The sequence below is a fragment of the Solea senegalensis genome, linkage group LG14, assembly GCF_019176455.1.
Source record: "Solea senegalensis isolate Sse05_10M linkage group LG14, IFAPA_SoseM_1, whole genome shotgun sequence".
Taxonomy (NCBI): domain Eukaryota; kingdom Metazoa; phylum Chordata; class Actinopteri; order Pleuronectiformes; family Soleidae; genus Solea; species Solea senegalensis.
In genome coordinates, this window is record NC_058034.1 from 5,140,007 (window position 1) to 5,156,283 (window position 16,277).

The 16,277-nt window shown below is 39.1% G+C and overlaps 1 protein-coding gene across 4 annotated transcripts in view; it reads right to left on the minus strand.

Annotated features, from left to right (window-relative positions):
• Positions 1–576: 576 nt before the first annotated feature.
• suco (SUN domain containing ossification factor) overlaps positions 577–16,277 on the minus strand; it is a 34,835-nt gene continuing 19,134 nt past the window's right edge. For 2 of the 4 annotated variants that reach the window (XM_044043329.1, XM_044043327.1), the window contains 18 exons: positions 14,968–15,079; positions 14,225–14,352; positions 13,937–14,004; positions 13,725–13,832; positions 13,154–13,259; positions 12,191–12,211; positions 11,823–11,878; positions 10,667–10,758; positions 10,257–10,322; positions 10,000–10,083; positions 8,312–8,396; positions 6,817–8,190; positions 6,357–6,444; positions 6,152–6,256; positions 5,468–5,628; positions 5,118–5,209; positions 4,070–4,125; positions 577–3,711 (listed from right to left, as the gene is read on the minus strand). In XM_044043329.1, coding sequence (XP_043899264.1) covers positions 3,148–3,711; positions 4,070–4,125; positions 5,118–5,209; positions 5,468–5,628; positions 6,152–6,256; positions 6,357–6,444; positions 6,817–8,190; positions 8,312–8,396; positions 10,000–10,083; positions 10,257–10,322; positions 10,667–10,758; positions 11,823–11,878; positions 12,191–12,211; positions 13,154–13,259; positions 13,725–13,832; positions 13,937–14,004; positions 14,225–14,352; positions 14,968–15,079 — 3,366 coding nt within the window. In that variant the 3' untranslated portion in view covers positions 577–3,147. The remainder of the gene's footprint in view (positions 3,712–4,069; positions 4,126–5,117; positions 5,210–5,467; positions 5,629–6,151; positions 6,257–6,356; positions 6,445–6,816; positions 8,191–8,311; positions 8,397–9,999; positions 10,084–10,256; positions 10,323–10,666; positions 10,759–11,822; positions 11,879–12,190; positions 12,212–13,153; positions 13,260–13,724; positions 13,833–13,936; positions 14,005–14,224; positions 14,353–14,967; positions 15,080–16,277) is intronic. The other 2 variants (XM_044043328.1, XM_044043330.1) reach the window with 2 other exon arrangements.

Sequence of the window (16,277 nt, forward strand, 5' to 3'; positions counted from 1 at the left end):
TGTCATTCAGATGTTGCTGTTTAACTGTAAAATCTTTCAAATTCCCCCAATTAAAATACACATATTGCTACCTTAAAAATTATTTTAAAAGTCAGAGAATATACAATAATTTTATGCAGTTGTTGGAGTTGACGAAATGCTAAACGCATAACTGCAACATTTCTAAAAATGAGTGTTCTATAAATATGAGTCTTTCAGAGACTTAAACTGACCCCTGACTATTAATTGACAGCACATAAGGCTGGATGGTTGCCAAGAAGGGTATTGTGATAAAAGAAAATTTAACTGGTAAAAATCAATAGTCATCGCATATACTAAAATAATTCAAGATTAAACTTCTTTATGGGTGGAAAACAAACACATGATAAACAGAGAAGCATTTATAAATGTGAGGTGAGACATCTAAATGCAGTTGCATTTGTTGTACCTCAAAATGTGTTGCCACAATTCAAATGTTCATGTTGTGATTTAATTATTGTTTTAATGCGTTTTTGTTGGATTGAGCAAAGAAAAATCTTGACGGTACCTGCACTACTGATGAATATAAATCCATACAATTGAAGGTCACAAACAAAGTTAAAGACGACAAAAGTTTTATTTAGAAATTCACAGTTTCTAATGGCACTACAGTTTTTGCAGTAACTCACTCCTGCTCAAAAAAATACTGTGCAGCTCTTGAAAGTTCTCACAGACAGAAAGAGAGAGAAAAAAAGAGAAAAGATAGCACTTGACATACAAGGTAAAAAAAACAAAAACAAAGGCATGAGGAGTCATACAAAGTGCACACTGAGCTCTGAGAATTTCTTTCTCACCGAGTTGTAGGGATAAGTAGATTCACCAAAGTAGTCTTTCTCATAACAGAGACGCGCACACATACATGAGATAGACAACAAAAATCTCACGTGCGTACGGGTTCACATCCAAACATAAGTTCATACACATAGGAAAAGAAAAAAAAACAACACACACGCTTTTCTCAGCTCATGAAATATAATTAATCAAATTAAGTGTTCCAAATCATACCCATCTTTACCGTGTTCCCTTTATTTAACAATTAGAATCATTCCTTTAACAGACCACACTTTCATCATCATTCAACGTGGGGCAAACGCATGAAATCAAAGAACAGTGACGAGTGAATAAAAACCGTTACACAATGACAGCGAGGACACAAAGATAGTTGAGTTGGTGAGAAGTGCAGACCTATAGATGGGAAAAGCATTTCAAGCTCCCAATGATAACATGGTAAAGTGGTTAAAAAAGAGCAAGCATTCAAATAAAATCTTCACAGTTATAGAGAATGTCGTGCAATGGGTTCAGAAGTGACCCTGGAGGATGAGCATATGAAGAGAGAGAGAGACGGGAGTACTTTAGAGACTGGTCAGAAGATGTAAAGAGGACTTTATCAAGAGAACAGGTATGAGGTTTTTGTCTCTGTCAAAATGTACACCCAAAAAGTCCAACCACACAGAGCCAGTCAGAAACTACATACGTTAAAAAAAAGATTGTAAAATTCTAAAAAAAAGTTTATCTCTTTTACTCACAACTGAACACCCAACATCATAAAACTGAATGTTATTGTAGGGTCAATAATTAAATCATGAGTTAAAATCAGTTAGTTCATCAGAAGATGATGAAACAACTAGAACAATTACTCTCAGTTAAGATAATTCCACAACCTCCAACTACCCAGCAGCTCTGAAAAAACACAAAAGCAGCAGTGCGACAGTGTTAATAAATATCTGGTCTTCTTGATTTATACTCAAATACGGCTCGGTCTTGTTGGATACAAATAAATAGTGTGCTGCAGTACATGCGACTGCTGTTGGAGACGTCTGAAATATCAGGCTTAGGAAACGGAAGTAGGGTCTGTGAAAAATCAGAGCCCAACATCAAAAGAAAACCTGTGGTTAAGCCATTTACCATGACCGTGCGTCAGTACCAATGACTGAATTCACTGTATTATTTGCTAAAAGCTACTATGACACTGCAGGACTGTGAGACTGGCAAGCCAGCACCTATTTTAGAAGCATCTGTAGTCATTTAAATAAATAAATAGATAAATAATACTGGTTTGTCAGATTTGACTGCAGGGTCCCAGTCGAGCCTATGTGTATGTGAAAGTGTGTGAAAAAAGGGTTTGAGTGTAGCTCTGCTACAGTGTCCTCCTATTTTAGGAGTGAAAACAAAAAAACAAAAAACTTTCTACACCTGTTTTGTGAAAAATTCTCCCCCAAAGAGAGTAACAAGAGAGGAGAATGAGCTCTTGCCTGTCTGAGTCAAGTGTAACATTCATAAATCTGACAGTCACAATATCTACTAATAAAACGCGCATATTTCTCTTCATGTGGTGTGTGAGCAAAGCTTTTCGGGCCCAGCCCAAACTAATAGAGTGGAGACAGTTTGTAGAAGTGTGTAGTTTGTATTTCATTGTGAACTTGTAAGATCTGCAGAGGCTGCGGTTTTATCTGCAACACGAGGTTTAGTGGAACTAAACTCGAGCTCAAGGACAAACACATTCAGACAAAAGTTATTTTCTTCATTCAGCTCTGATGGTTGGTTTAGATCAGACTGACAGAGACAAACAGAGAGTTGAACACTGGCCGCACACCTGGATGCAATGCTACGACAGCATGGATAAGATAAAAACGATGGCAATAGATGACAGAAGGAAATAAGGACAGGAGAAGTTTGTCATGCTCCATAATTCTCTCATAGAGACACATTTCGTACTGAGGAGCAGCCCTATACTTAGTGATGCTCCCTGAAGGTAAAGGAACGTAGAGCTAAAGCCAATGTGTTTACCCACAAAAAAAAACAACCCAACATTTGACATTTGTATTAATGTTTCACATCCACCACAATATCTCTGTCACAAGCATGAAAAGGTCTGAAAACAGATATAAAGGCACGTAACCGTAAACAGGTCTTTGACAGTGGAGAAGGACTGGATGATGTCGAGCCACTGCTGCCATGACCATTTCACTTCCACAGTGCATGTAGGTGCTCATGGGAAATATAGTTCTTTGGGAAGCAGTGAGACCTCATTTCCTCACAAATCTGCTACCATATAGTCATAATTTATGTGGGTGTTTTTGTGTGTGTGGTTGTGAGAAGAAACTTGTGTAAAAGTGAAGTGTGAGTATTTCAGACGTGTCCGGTGACGGCTGTCACCCCGATGGTCCCGACGCTGATCTCCTTGTTTCCCTTCATGAGCTGCTGCAGGCAGGGCAGAGAGGCGACGCCTCCCCCCCGCACGTGCGGGAATGGCAGCTCCGTCTGCCGCGACTTCCGCCGCTTCGTCGAGCGTTTCTCCTGACGAGACATAATGGGAGGCTGCTGGAGGGGGAAACTCAGGTTGTGGCCATTGCACAGGCCAGTGGGAGGAAAGGTGGGAGAAGGAGGGGGGAGGCGGTTTGTGTAAGACTCCTCAGAGTGTGTGGATGAGCTGCAGCTGCTGGTCTCTGTCGGAAACTCCTTAGAGGTGTAGGAGGTTAAAGATGATACTTCCTTGGTGGAAATTGGTAAAGGAGGTGGTGGAAGAGGAGGAGGAGGTGGAGGTGGAGGAGGAAGGGGTATGGCAGGAGGTGGCACGGGGAGGCATGGCTGGAAGCCGTTACACTTTATACCCCCATTTGTGAGCGAATCCGAGGGATTACATGCCTTCATAATCTCAACCTTGTCCAATGACTTTGTCTTGCAGCGCTTTTTCTACAGAAAAATATGAAAAGAAAAAGAAAATAATTAATAAAGCATTTAAAGAAGGTCAAGAGTCATATCTCATAATGTAAAGTCACATTAACCACTGTCGTGCTATGACAATCAAGTCATACAAATCGGTCAGAGAAGGGTGGGAAAGTAATTTTTGAGTCTGGGATTAAAAGAAAAACTAAAATGAATCTACAGAATGTATTTACAACCTATTTCAGTGTGATGTGCTGTGATTAGTCAGCAAAAAGTGGTTAATAGACAGGTTTGTGGAGCAAAATGCACAAAAAAAAGAAAAGAACACAGCACTTAGTAAGGCAGCCATCACAGCCAACAGCAGCAGTCGGAACAGACACTGTACCTTTTTCTCTGGAGAAAACCTTAGAGGTTCTACAATGTACAAGTCATCTGGACCTACTGGGGAGGGGAGAGAGGGGCCAGGTTAATGATGGAATGGTAAACAGTAATACATACATGTAACAAGCATGAAGCGACCTTGCAAGTAGTTTCGTTGAATACATTATGGCTTATAAGTGCATCGATAATCACACAAATAAATGAATTGAATAAAACGTAGGAAATCGTGTGTTCCTTTAAAGTTTAACTCTACTTGCAAACGTCCAAAGCAAAAGCATCGTGCTCTTTTATTACACTCCTTAAGCCTGCATGTGGACACAATCTGCCAATGACAGCCTCAAGGGTAAACTCACACACCTCCGCACGCACACACGCACACCATTGAGGGATAATGAAGAGCAGAGGGAGTTTAAGGTTGCAAGAGTGAAAGACTTTTGATTATGCCTTTATTGCTTTCACTAGCTTCTCACAGTAAGGCTTGAGGCACCAGGGAGTTTCAGCCTCTGAGCATGACATTGATGGCAACATGTGTGAGAGGAAACAGTGAAGATATGAGCAGATGGATAGTTTGGAAAGAAACACAAAGAATGAAGAAAGTCCGGATGAACAATGAATCGTTTTCAAATTGAAATCAACATTTCAAACAAAGCAATTAGCAAATCCAAAAGGCTCCAATTTATTGTTGTAGTTTTGATTGTTCTATGATCCCCTTAAGTTCTCAATCTTGCATAACAATATATACAGTAGTACCATATAGTAATGCTCCATCACATTTCAAATCTATTACAGTAAGTGATAAACTGAAGCTTGACTTTAAAAATGACTGACTTGGACAGTTATGCTTTAATAGCTGCAGGAACCTGATGCAGCTCGACTGAGAAAAGGACTATAACCTGATCTTGTCATGTCATGAGCTACGAGGGTGAAATCGAGTCACAAATTATGTTTAAATGAGGGAGAAACACAAGACGGATAGAAAAACAGACATGGTATAATATAAGACAGACTAGTGTGCAGAGGGAAACGTGCGTGAGGGGAAAGTGGTCTCTTACCTTCTGTAGACGACAGGTGGAATGACTTTGAGCGGACCAGGGGACAGGTGACCCTGCGCTTCAGACTCATGTCGTCATAAGACGAAAAGCATCTAACAAGGAAATAACAATAATGATATTTATTAGGTGTTTATGTTGTCAACAACTTAGAGGTTTATGTTGTTAAATGCCTCCTGCGAAAAATGGCAGGACCAGCATGACAGCGTTACACAGTGATCTAGTGATATTTTCGACTGGGCATGGGGGAGGGATCAAGAAGCTTCTGTACATAACTCAAGGAGATCCAATTTCATATATACATATATATATATATATATATATATATATATATATATGTGATAGTGACAAACCTTTTGGGGCTGGGGTAGTGGTTACTCTTGGGAAGAGCAGCGACAGTGGTGTTGGGGTTGGGAGAGGAGCTGCTGCTGCAGCAGCACTGAAGACACAGGAGGAGACCCAGGGACAGACACAGGACCAGAGAGACTACCAGGTAACTCTGACGATCAGAAACCTGCAGAGGAAACAGTCAGAGTAGAACAGAAAAGAATAGAATGCAATGAGCCTAATATCAAAAACCTTTCCCCCAGTAGGATCAGAATGGACGAAATGAGTATCACATCTTTTGAAAGCAAGTGATGTAATTGACCCTTTTTGGTAATGGGTGGACTTAATGCAAAAAAAGGAAGAGGAAAAATGTCACTTAACACTTAATGTACACAGCACAGTCATTCCTCTCTCACACTTGTATCCCCAAACTACACATCTTCCGACTACCTCTCAACAAACTTGTTTCGTCTCATGTCGACATGAACAGGAAGAACTTCAAATGTTGAAATCTCATCTACTGTTCAACACCTAAATTGTTTTTTATGAAGAACGTCTCGCTCCAAACAACCACTGGTGTAAATACATGTTCTTGCAGGTTATCATTTTCAAAATATCCCAGTAGAAAGTCTATAAATTCTATAAAACATATCAGTGATGACAGTGAAGCTGTTATGATTGTTTAAGCTGTATGAGTAAGTGTAAGTTACCTCTTTCTGTAACTGGCTGACTGCAGCAGTGAGATTCAACATCAGTTTAGTGACATTCTCCAGCTGACTCTGCAGGAGCTGGATGGACTCCGTCTGCTTCTGGTCCTGAAAATACAAAGAGGAGGCAAATGACAAAGATGACGGAGTTGTCATGAGTGCTCGGCTGGCATTTACTGTCCATACGTCAAATTTTTGACATACTAACCTGCTCTTCAGCAATGCGAGAGGTGTTCTGCAGCTTGATGATGGTCTTATTGAATGCTTTCTGCATCTCTTCCATCTGTTTACGGTATCTGAACAAGACAAAGGAAAAGCCACATGTGACAAACTGGGGAAGTAATCTCCCATTCATTTGGTTGACTGGTTGGTACATTAATAGCCCTCCATGGTTACTTCAATTATATTTGGAGTTATTTATACAGTATTTAAAACCCATTTGGACTAATAAAGCTAATGAGTAGAGTGCACCTAATGATCTACAGTTGATTTAGTTGAAATCGATTAGCAATTGATTGGAGTAAGTAAGATTTCAGCAGAGAATTTGGATTGGTAGACCACTAAAATCTTTTCTGACAGATTGTCAAATGGCTCTACTAAGCAAATTGTGTCTTTGTTTTAGATGTGTGTTATTATTACACAATTCTCAGTGTGTCCAGTAGTTTTACCTTTGGCTGAGCTCCTCCAAGTATCTGCTGGACAGACTCATGTTCATCTCCAGAGCTTTGATCCTGTTGTTCAGCCTCATGAACACACTCTCCTTCTGGCTGGACCCGTGCACTGCGCCCCCGTTCAATACCACACCATTGCTGTTCATTGCCCCACCATTATAATCTCCCCCGTTCTGCAATTCAGCATAGAAGTCTGTAGCAGCCCGGTGGATGTTGCCGTTTCCGTTAGTGTTTAATAGTTCCTCATCCACTGTGTCATCCACCCGATGAGCGTCTCTGGTCTGAGTGACAGAGTCTCCTGGCTCCCTGTGAGTCTGAACATTTTGTCTCTGTGCGTCTCCATTGTCTGTACCTGAAGTCACTGTGTCTGTGTGAGAATCAGTCAGTGGAGCAGCTGTTGGCAGTTCAGTGGGAGGGGGGATAAGGTCATCAGGCCTTGATGCAGTCGGAAGAGGCTGAATTGGCTGCTCCCCGACAGGAGGAACCACAACAATGGGAGACGCTGTCTCAGAGGACATAAGCTGTGGAGGAGAGCTGATAGAAAGGGTGGGGGTGGCACTGCTGGCCTGTTGAGTCTCTGGGATGGAGACCATTTGAATAGGAGGAGTTGGGACTGTGTCCAAAGCTGCATCTTTGATGGGAGGTAGCAGCTTCTCCTCGTACGATGGGGTTGGGTGTGTCAAAGAACTGTGGGTGTCTGAGAAACTGTAAGGGAGGATGGTAGAGGTTCTGCTTGGCTCTAGGAGGATGCCAAACTCTGGAGTGTGTGCATCAGGTGTATGAGTATTGAGATGTGTGTTGCTGGTTTGCTCCTCAATTGCAATTTTGCCCTCAATTTGGACCTTGGACAACTCAGGCACTGGAACTTTTTCTGTGAGGGGAAGGGCATCTTGTGGAGGTGTGGGGACAGGGACAGGGATTTCGATTGGTGTGTGCTTGAGGGCGGGGATAGTTATATGAGGCTGTGTCTCTGTTTTAGAGTTCAGCTGCCTCCGCCTGAGGCTGCGGAGTCTCTCCTTGGCCAGCCGAGCAGAGCACCAGCGATGGAGCAGCTCTGGAAGTGTGGCCATGCAGGACAGGGACAGGGAGGAGAGGGAAGAGAAAGGACAGTATCTCTGGCTTTCCGATTGATTCCTATCTGCCTCCTTCCTTGTCTCCTCCTCCCTCCTCTCTTCCTCCTCATCCTCTCCCTCCTCCTCCATTAGGGTGACAGTAGACTGTCTGGGCTCCTCTTCCTCCTCTTCCTCTACCAGAGTGACAATCTGTCTGTCCTCAAGGGTTTCAGATGAGGAAGGAGTAAGCGTGGAAGAGTCATTCGACATAATAGATCTCTCCTGGCTTACAGGGTGGTCTGGTTTTGCAGGCTCTTGTCTGAAGGAAAGACATGGACACAAATTCAAACTGATTTATATTCTGCTTTCATTCAATGCTTACATGATATATGAATCAATTTATACTGATGGAGATTAATTTCCCTTTAAATTGCTCTTACTCTGCAGAGACGTGAGGGGTTTCCACTTCTTTAGCTTTATCTTTACTGCTCCCCTTCTCTTCATTCCCCTCTGTTGTTATGTTACCTGGCATTTGGACAAAAACAATTATCAACTCAGAAGTCTCTGATAACACTTTATTGCTGTTGAAGACCTCACACACAAAGAGCATGTTTGGGTAAGTCAGAAATACAGTGAACCAGTTTAGTCCAGTTTGAGCTGAGCTCTTTCTAATACTGCCTCCCTTGCTCTGTGGGTGTACACCGAAAGCATAACTCTACCTGTTGAGACTGAGAGCAGTGGATAAACACAAACAGCCACTCCTTATACCTCTTTAAACATAAATGAGCTGGTATTAAAACATAGGTAATGGTGATTGACTATTTTCCCATGAACAGTAGAAGAGTTGTAAGTTGTTGTTTTTTAAAAAAAAGAAGTACAATGGAGAGAAGATTTTGCATCATTCAATTGTATCTGCAACAAAATCCAGATGTTAGTGGGTCTCTGTGTTTTATTTGACAGATTAAAAAGGAGCTACATAGTTTGCCTTTGACAGCAACTGGAAAAGTCTGTCTTTATTTTTATTTTGTGTTTTTTTAATTTTGTCCAAGAAGCAGAGCATACATAAACAAAATATAGGAACTAGGAAACATCTGTGTTCAGAAAGTATTTTCTCTTTAATTCAGTGTCACTGGGGAAAAGTTGGGTAAGAGATTATTTGGGAGGGTGTACAACTCTGTGTGTTAAGCAGTGCGAGGAGCACGCTTGGCGTCACAGTCCTAATTCATCCAACTCCTATGCCAAGAAGAAAAAGACAAATAGCTAAAGTTCTGCTGAATTGCTGCTACAGACCTCCCACTAACAGCTATATAAACATCTGGCTCTCTCAGCTCTTACATACAGGAACATTCAGGCCCTGCCTATGCTCACTCTCTAGATGGAAAAGTAACCCAGTGACCCAGATTCAGAAGTATTTAATCTATACAATATGTAGGAACGACCAGTGGTTACAGAGAAAGAAAGAAAAAAGTGAGCTGAAGACTAGAAGAATGAGCAGAGAGAAGGAAGACAAGAAAAAATATCAAGTAATTCTTAACACATGTAAAATAATCATTGAGGGGTTTACAAAAAGACTGTAAAAGAAAAAAGAAGCGAAGGGTCAGACAAGTCAGTAATACAAGAGCAACTATTTCTGGGAAAAACAATGAAACATATTATCTAATCTCAAAAATGTGGGTTTAATTGAATTATTTAATTAATAAGGTATGTGTCCATTTTGACTGTAAGCTACAGATCAGTGATGACTTGATCTCAACTTGCATTAAACACAGGGACTAACAATAATTTAAAGGTGATGTCCGACAAAAGCAGGACACCAGAGTCAGAATTTGCAGTGGTAACCTTACAGTTACACAAAAGTGTTAAAGTTGTTCTAAAACTGATGCTTAAACCCAAATGCTTATATTTGTTGCCACTAAAACCAAGTATTCCGGTGTTCCATCAGCACACTATGCTAATGAATTAAGAATGGTCAAGAGGGGGCGCCGGATAGCTCAGTTGGTTGAGCTAATAAAAGGCAAAAAGGCCCAAAAAAAAAAAAAAGTAATTGATATATTCTTTCACACATTCACACGTGGGTACAGGTGGAGTGGGATGGAAACTAAAAAAGTGATGTTTCAAAGAAGAGTACCTCCTGTTTCTGCTTCACCCTCCAGCTCCGACTTGCCCCCAAGCACATTAGCAGCAATGTTGTTTACCATGTTTAGGATGGCATCTGGAGGGAAATAAGCAAACCAACACACAGATTTCAATCAAGTCATGGGGACTGGCATTTGATTTGCCTCTAGGCTCTGTGCATGTTTTTAATCACTTAGTGTCGTAATATTGTTATGGTACATTTGTAGGTAATTAAACATTATAGCCACATGCATATAAACATATACATACTGGTTGCTGAGCCAAGGAGGTTTTTCGAGGCCTTGTCCTCTGATGGTTGGTAACCAGGAGGATAATCTGGAGAAAAATACAAAACAAAACTCTCACAATCACCTTTAACATTATTTTCAAGTTATTTTTTGTTAGAATTTACAATTACATATCACATTATGTTGCCACAAGTGAGGAGCTGATCATCTCAGCAGCAAAACATGAGCTCATACAAATAGGTAACTCTAGTCCAAGGTATTTGATGACTTAGGGTGGCTCTTTGGCTTTAGGTAGATTTGTAACAGGTGCATTGTTCTGCCAGGTGAGGCAGCTTACAAATATGCACTGTTCATACTCATTTATCTTCATGTTCATTGAATAAATGGTGTGGATTTGAAAAACAAAGTTAGTCAACATAATGACCAACTTACCATAGTCTTCATCCAAATACTCTAGTCTTTCTGAAGGGTACTGGGAATCTGCGATCTCCTCATACTCCTCCACCATGCTGGTTCCAAACACCCTACACAAAACAAATACACACACACACACACACACTCTGTTACATAAATTAAACCTACCTACAGAAAAGGTGAAGGGTTGCTTTTACCACACAGTAAGACGAGGCAGTATTTTTTTCTACACGAAAAATCAGCTCTCAAAAATGTGCTAAGATGAGATTTAGGGCGAGCAATGTTAAGAAATTAAAGTTATTCAAGCACAGTGTTAAATGTATTGTAATTGTACTGTTGTATGTAAGGGGCTGAAAAAAATTCATAATTACTTTCCTCAGAGTAAAGTAAACAAGCTGAAGCCCATACAGAGGCAAGTCAAAATGTTCCAAATTCCTAGCCCCAGCAGAAGGTGAAAAGTCTGCTTTGACCTTCCTGCAAAGAGGGTTTTACAGCCACTCTAACCTTGAACAGCAGAACAAGACATTGATGACCCTAATGATCTGGGAAAGGCACGTGTATGTGTGCATTTCTGTGTCTTAGTGAAAAGGACAAAGAATGGCTTACTCTCAAATGCAGCTCAATCATTTACACACTGCAGACATGTAACAAAATAACCAAACATTTTCCACTCTGTGACTTAAATACAGGTTTACTTAAGAGAGAATTAAACGTTTGCCATGAATGTATAGGTAAAAGGATATAACTACCTTCCTTCAGTAACCTTTGGAGTTATGTAGGGCTGTAACTAATGATTATCTTCATAATCGAATAATCTGTCGATTATTATTGTCAATGTCGATTAATCAATTATTGTTTGGTTCACAAAATGTTAAAAAAGTTACCCTCCAAACATTGAAATGATGATGCTCTCAAATGACTTATTTTGTCCACAAACCAAAATTATTTAGCTTTAAAGATTTCTTTGTCAAATGGAGCAAAGAAACTAGAAAATATTCACATTTAAGGAACTGAAAACTCAGAAAGCTTGTTTTAATTATTAGAAAAAAACACTGAAACTCAAAATAGTGTGTAATCTTATCTTATCCTAGTATACATTATGTAATTCAGATTTGGCAAATACGTACATAAAACGTACATAGGCCAAGTAGGAAAAAGTTGTTTTCTCTCTTACCTGATAAGACTGAGGGGACAGAAATGTTCTGATCCAAAGTGTGAGAGGAGTTCGACCTGCATGGAAGATAATATGATTTTAGAGTTTTAAAACTGAAGACACCATCTATATTGTGCCCATCCCACACCACAAACCCACAATCCATAACCCATAACCAATGAACCATGTGAGGAGAAATAGTTTAACATCAAGTTTGTGTTTAGTTTTAATAAAAATGTTTTAACATGCATTAAAGAAGCTCTGCCAAAGCTCAGCTATTAAAGTTTATGATCATTAGTGAATTTCCAAGCACTGACACAGAGAGAGAGGGAGAGAGAGAGAGAGAGAGAGAGAGAGAGAGAGAGAGAGACAGAGAGGGGAGTGCTAACCTTTATGTACTTGATGAACATCTGATGCAAGAAGAGAAAGAGGAGACAACGGGACAAAGATAGGAGGAGAGAAATAAAACAAGAAGAAATCAGTGAAGACTAATTCAAGCTACAAGCAAGTCGACTTTCTGCTAACACAAACATTGTGCTGATATGTTCTTCAAAATCATTTGGTAACAGTCCACATACAAAATACTACAATGACAGGAGAGATAAAAGAAGCAAATGCAAGACAGATAGACAGAGACAATCTGAAGACATCAGACAACAAGACTGCTGAGCAGGAACCAAAGCAAATGATCATGACACTGTGTGATCCAAAATCATGTTCATAAAATAAAACAAGAAGGATGATCACCAGAGCATTGATCAGAGAAGATTTAGCGAGCAGCAGTTAAAACTGAAGTGTGGGAAGAGAGGGCTTTAAATTAATTTAAATATGTGAAACAAATAAAAACTACTACAGATAGTACTACACACAATAAATATCCACCAACACACAGAATTGTTTCAGGCATTAGTCAGAATGGTCAGGACAGAACAACACACTCAGCAATGGTCATTGAAACTGTCATGGTCAAACATAATTATTCTGCTTGTCCTAATGCATTCAAATGCCCTCTAAGATAGAAAAAGGTAATCCTTCCAGATTTAATACATTTAAATCAGTTTTTATGAACAGAAGCACAAACAATCATTGCTCCAACCACTTGTGACCCCATAATCATCACCATTGTTTTCAGACTGCATCTAGTTAACGGAGGAGGAAACAGGAAAGAAAACATGGCTAATTTTCTGTGAAGTCACAAGAAGATCTTGTGAGCATTGCAATCATTTTCTCCCATGTGCATGAACATGTCTGAGTGTATATTTAGCTGCATAATGTCTTAGAATGAATATGCTAATTGTTTATTGTCCCTTCTTCATGAGACATAAATACTGTAGCAGGGAAAAATACAGTACCTTCACATATTTAGCATAATGCTGTTCATCCAGAGGGAAGCTCTGGACAATTCGTTCATCACGGGCGTGAAAAGTACCCAGCTTTACCCACTTGTTGGTTGGATATCTGCAAACACAGCAAATAAACAGTCTGTCTGTCTCAGGGTCTCACTGTACAAAAAAAGGCGTTTGGCATGTTCTCACAGGCAAAGCGCAAAAGTCCCTGTATGACTAGACGTCTGTCCTTCAATGGCAGATAGTGGAATGTATGAGGTGACCCAGTAAAAAAATAACAACATTTTTCTGACACTATAAATGATTGAGCTGATAACTCAGGGAGAAGGAGATGGTTTAAAATAGTAATGATGCTGTTGGAATTGGTGGTTAACAATGTGGTAAGTCAGTTTGGCGACCTGGAAAGCAACTTGCAAATTTCAAATTTACATGTTTTTTGTATTTTATATAATTGCTTCAACTCTTGCAATACATATGTAGTAAACGTTCAAATGCAGCTACAGTACATAATGCAGGTCATCATCACAACAGCATGTTCTATTAATGCTTTACTTGCTCTACTTTTGTGTGCACATACCTGTCACTGATGGATACTAGAAAGTCTTTAGGAGTAGATGAGAAGAGTTCAAAGTTCGCGATATCCAACTGCTTGACTTGAATAGGCTCACAGAGCTCTATCACAAACCTGGAGAGAGGTCAAAGGTTCACTTCAAGATAAAACTCACAGGCCACCATTACATCTAAAACATGACTATGTCATATATGACCTGTGTGTTTCATCATACTCACCATATTTTAGTGCTGCAAGGATTTAACATGTAAAGGTCCATATTTTTCATGAGAATGGCTGAAGTGCTCTGTATAAGAGGCAGACAAATGAGAGAGTGGGTGAATAATAACTTTATGATTTAATGTAGCGATGTACATTAAATATCCCTGAATAATTATTATAAACCCTGAACAATTCTTAATTTGAACGTAAAAACGTGTGAGGTTGATTTTCTCCACCGTGTGACTTCTGTAGCCTTTGCTGTGTGAGTGTATGTATGTGGGTGACATGACTGATGGGTGTTTCACCTTGGCCTCATTGTTGGCAGCGAGTATCTTAGCACCACAATCCACAGATGCGTAGTTGTTCTTGAAGTTTTTCTGGACCTTCTTCACTGGATGAGGGCTGCCGCTGATTGACGTATGAAGTGACTGACCTGGACAGAGGGGAGTGTTACATTTGTCCCATTAGGGTCACTGGAAAAAAGGAACATTGCCTGAGAGAAACAGGTGGACTGGTTTTGCAGCGCACAAAAACACACTCTGCTGAGTATTGACTATGACATGCGAGAGAGAAAAATGAGGGAGAGAGAGAGAGACAGGAATAGAACACGAGGAAGGAAGCTACAGACAACCAGAGGTAACAACGCTCAAAGAACAAGCTGTATGAAGTACAAAAGCAAAAGGAGATGAGATGTAGACAATAAAGGCTGCCTTTGTCTTCAGACACAATGATGGCAATCTGTGGCTGGGCCTCTATCAACCAATGAGATTAATATCATCAAGCAAAATGATTTAGGTTATTCAAGGCACCACTGCACTCTTTCCACATATGCACAAGCATATATATACATATATATATATACATATACATATATATATACATATACATATATATATACATATACATATATATATACATATACATATATATATACATATACATATATATATACATATATATATATATACATATATATATATATATATATATATATATATATATATACACACACACACACACACACATATGCATATACACATATACATACTTTTCTCCTTCTCAACCTCCATGACTTGTTTCTTCCACTCGTCAAAGGTGGGGATGTCTTCTTTGCTGGGCACTGAGGGATCAGTCTCTTTTCCAATACTGGCATCCCCTTCCTGAGACACACAGACAGGTGCATCAATAATCACACAGACACACAATGACTGTGAAACTGCAAACCAACCATTCCCATCTTTATATTCTAATGGAAGGTGATGACTTAAAGACATGAACTGTTTCCTATATCATTTGCAATTAGCTAATTGCACTGTGTCACATAGTGATTTCAATTTGAACACATTTAATTGTTCAGCCCTAATGAGTGCTTCTCCTATTTAATATAATAACTTTTGTGATATACATATGCATAATCAAATTAAAGTGACTAGTGATAAATGTATGGATTAATCAATTTAAGATATTTTATTTTTAAATAATTATTTGTTAAATCTGAGCCTCATAGCTATATTTCTTAGTCACAAAAAACTGTTTCTAGTGAGAAAAAAAATCCACAGCATTTGTAAACTAAGTAATTATCTTAATTAATCAATTATTTGCTGAATGAGATTCTTTGTATCTTGACATCTGTGAGCCTCTATGTGAATCCAATGCTACATATGACCACAAAGACACAGTTCATGGGAGTCAGTTTGCCCCTGGCCACTGACGCACTGAGGAGCACTGAGCTGTAAATAATTTGGATGGATTCCTTAAAAGCCCCTTTGGACTGTACAAGAGCCTGGTCCTAAAAATCCTTCAAATCAGACGACCGCTTATATAAACATCTCAGTCTGACAGGGTAACCACATTAGTCACTAAATGAATCCTCCAAAATAGCAAAATAATGTACAAATACAAAGTGTACACAATCCCCCTATGGACAAGTAAATTCAAGTAAAGACAGTATAAATTTATCCTTAATCTATTTAAAGAAGCAACTGACAGCAAGGTGACTCTGAGGTTGACACTTGAAACATTCAAAAGCTTTTCAAGAACAATTGAATATGTTATCTATGTTATCCATCCATATATATATATATGTATATGTACATATGTATGTATGTATGTATGTATGTATGTATATATATATATATATATATATATATATATATATATATATATATATATATATATATACATATATATATATATATATATATATATATATATATATATATATACATATATATATATATATATGTGACCATGTGATCATGGTCATAAAAACCATTATGTCACCTGAACCAAATACGTTAACTGTACGATGTTAAGTAAAATGATGAACAAGATGTCCAGGACAGCAGTGTTCTTCTA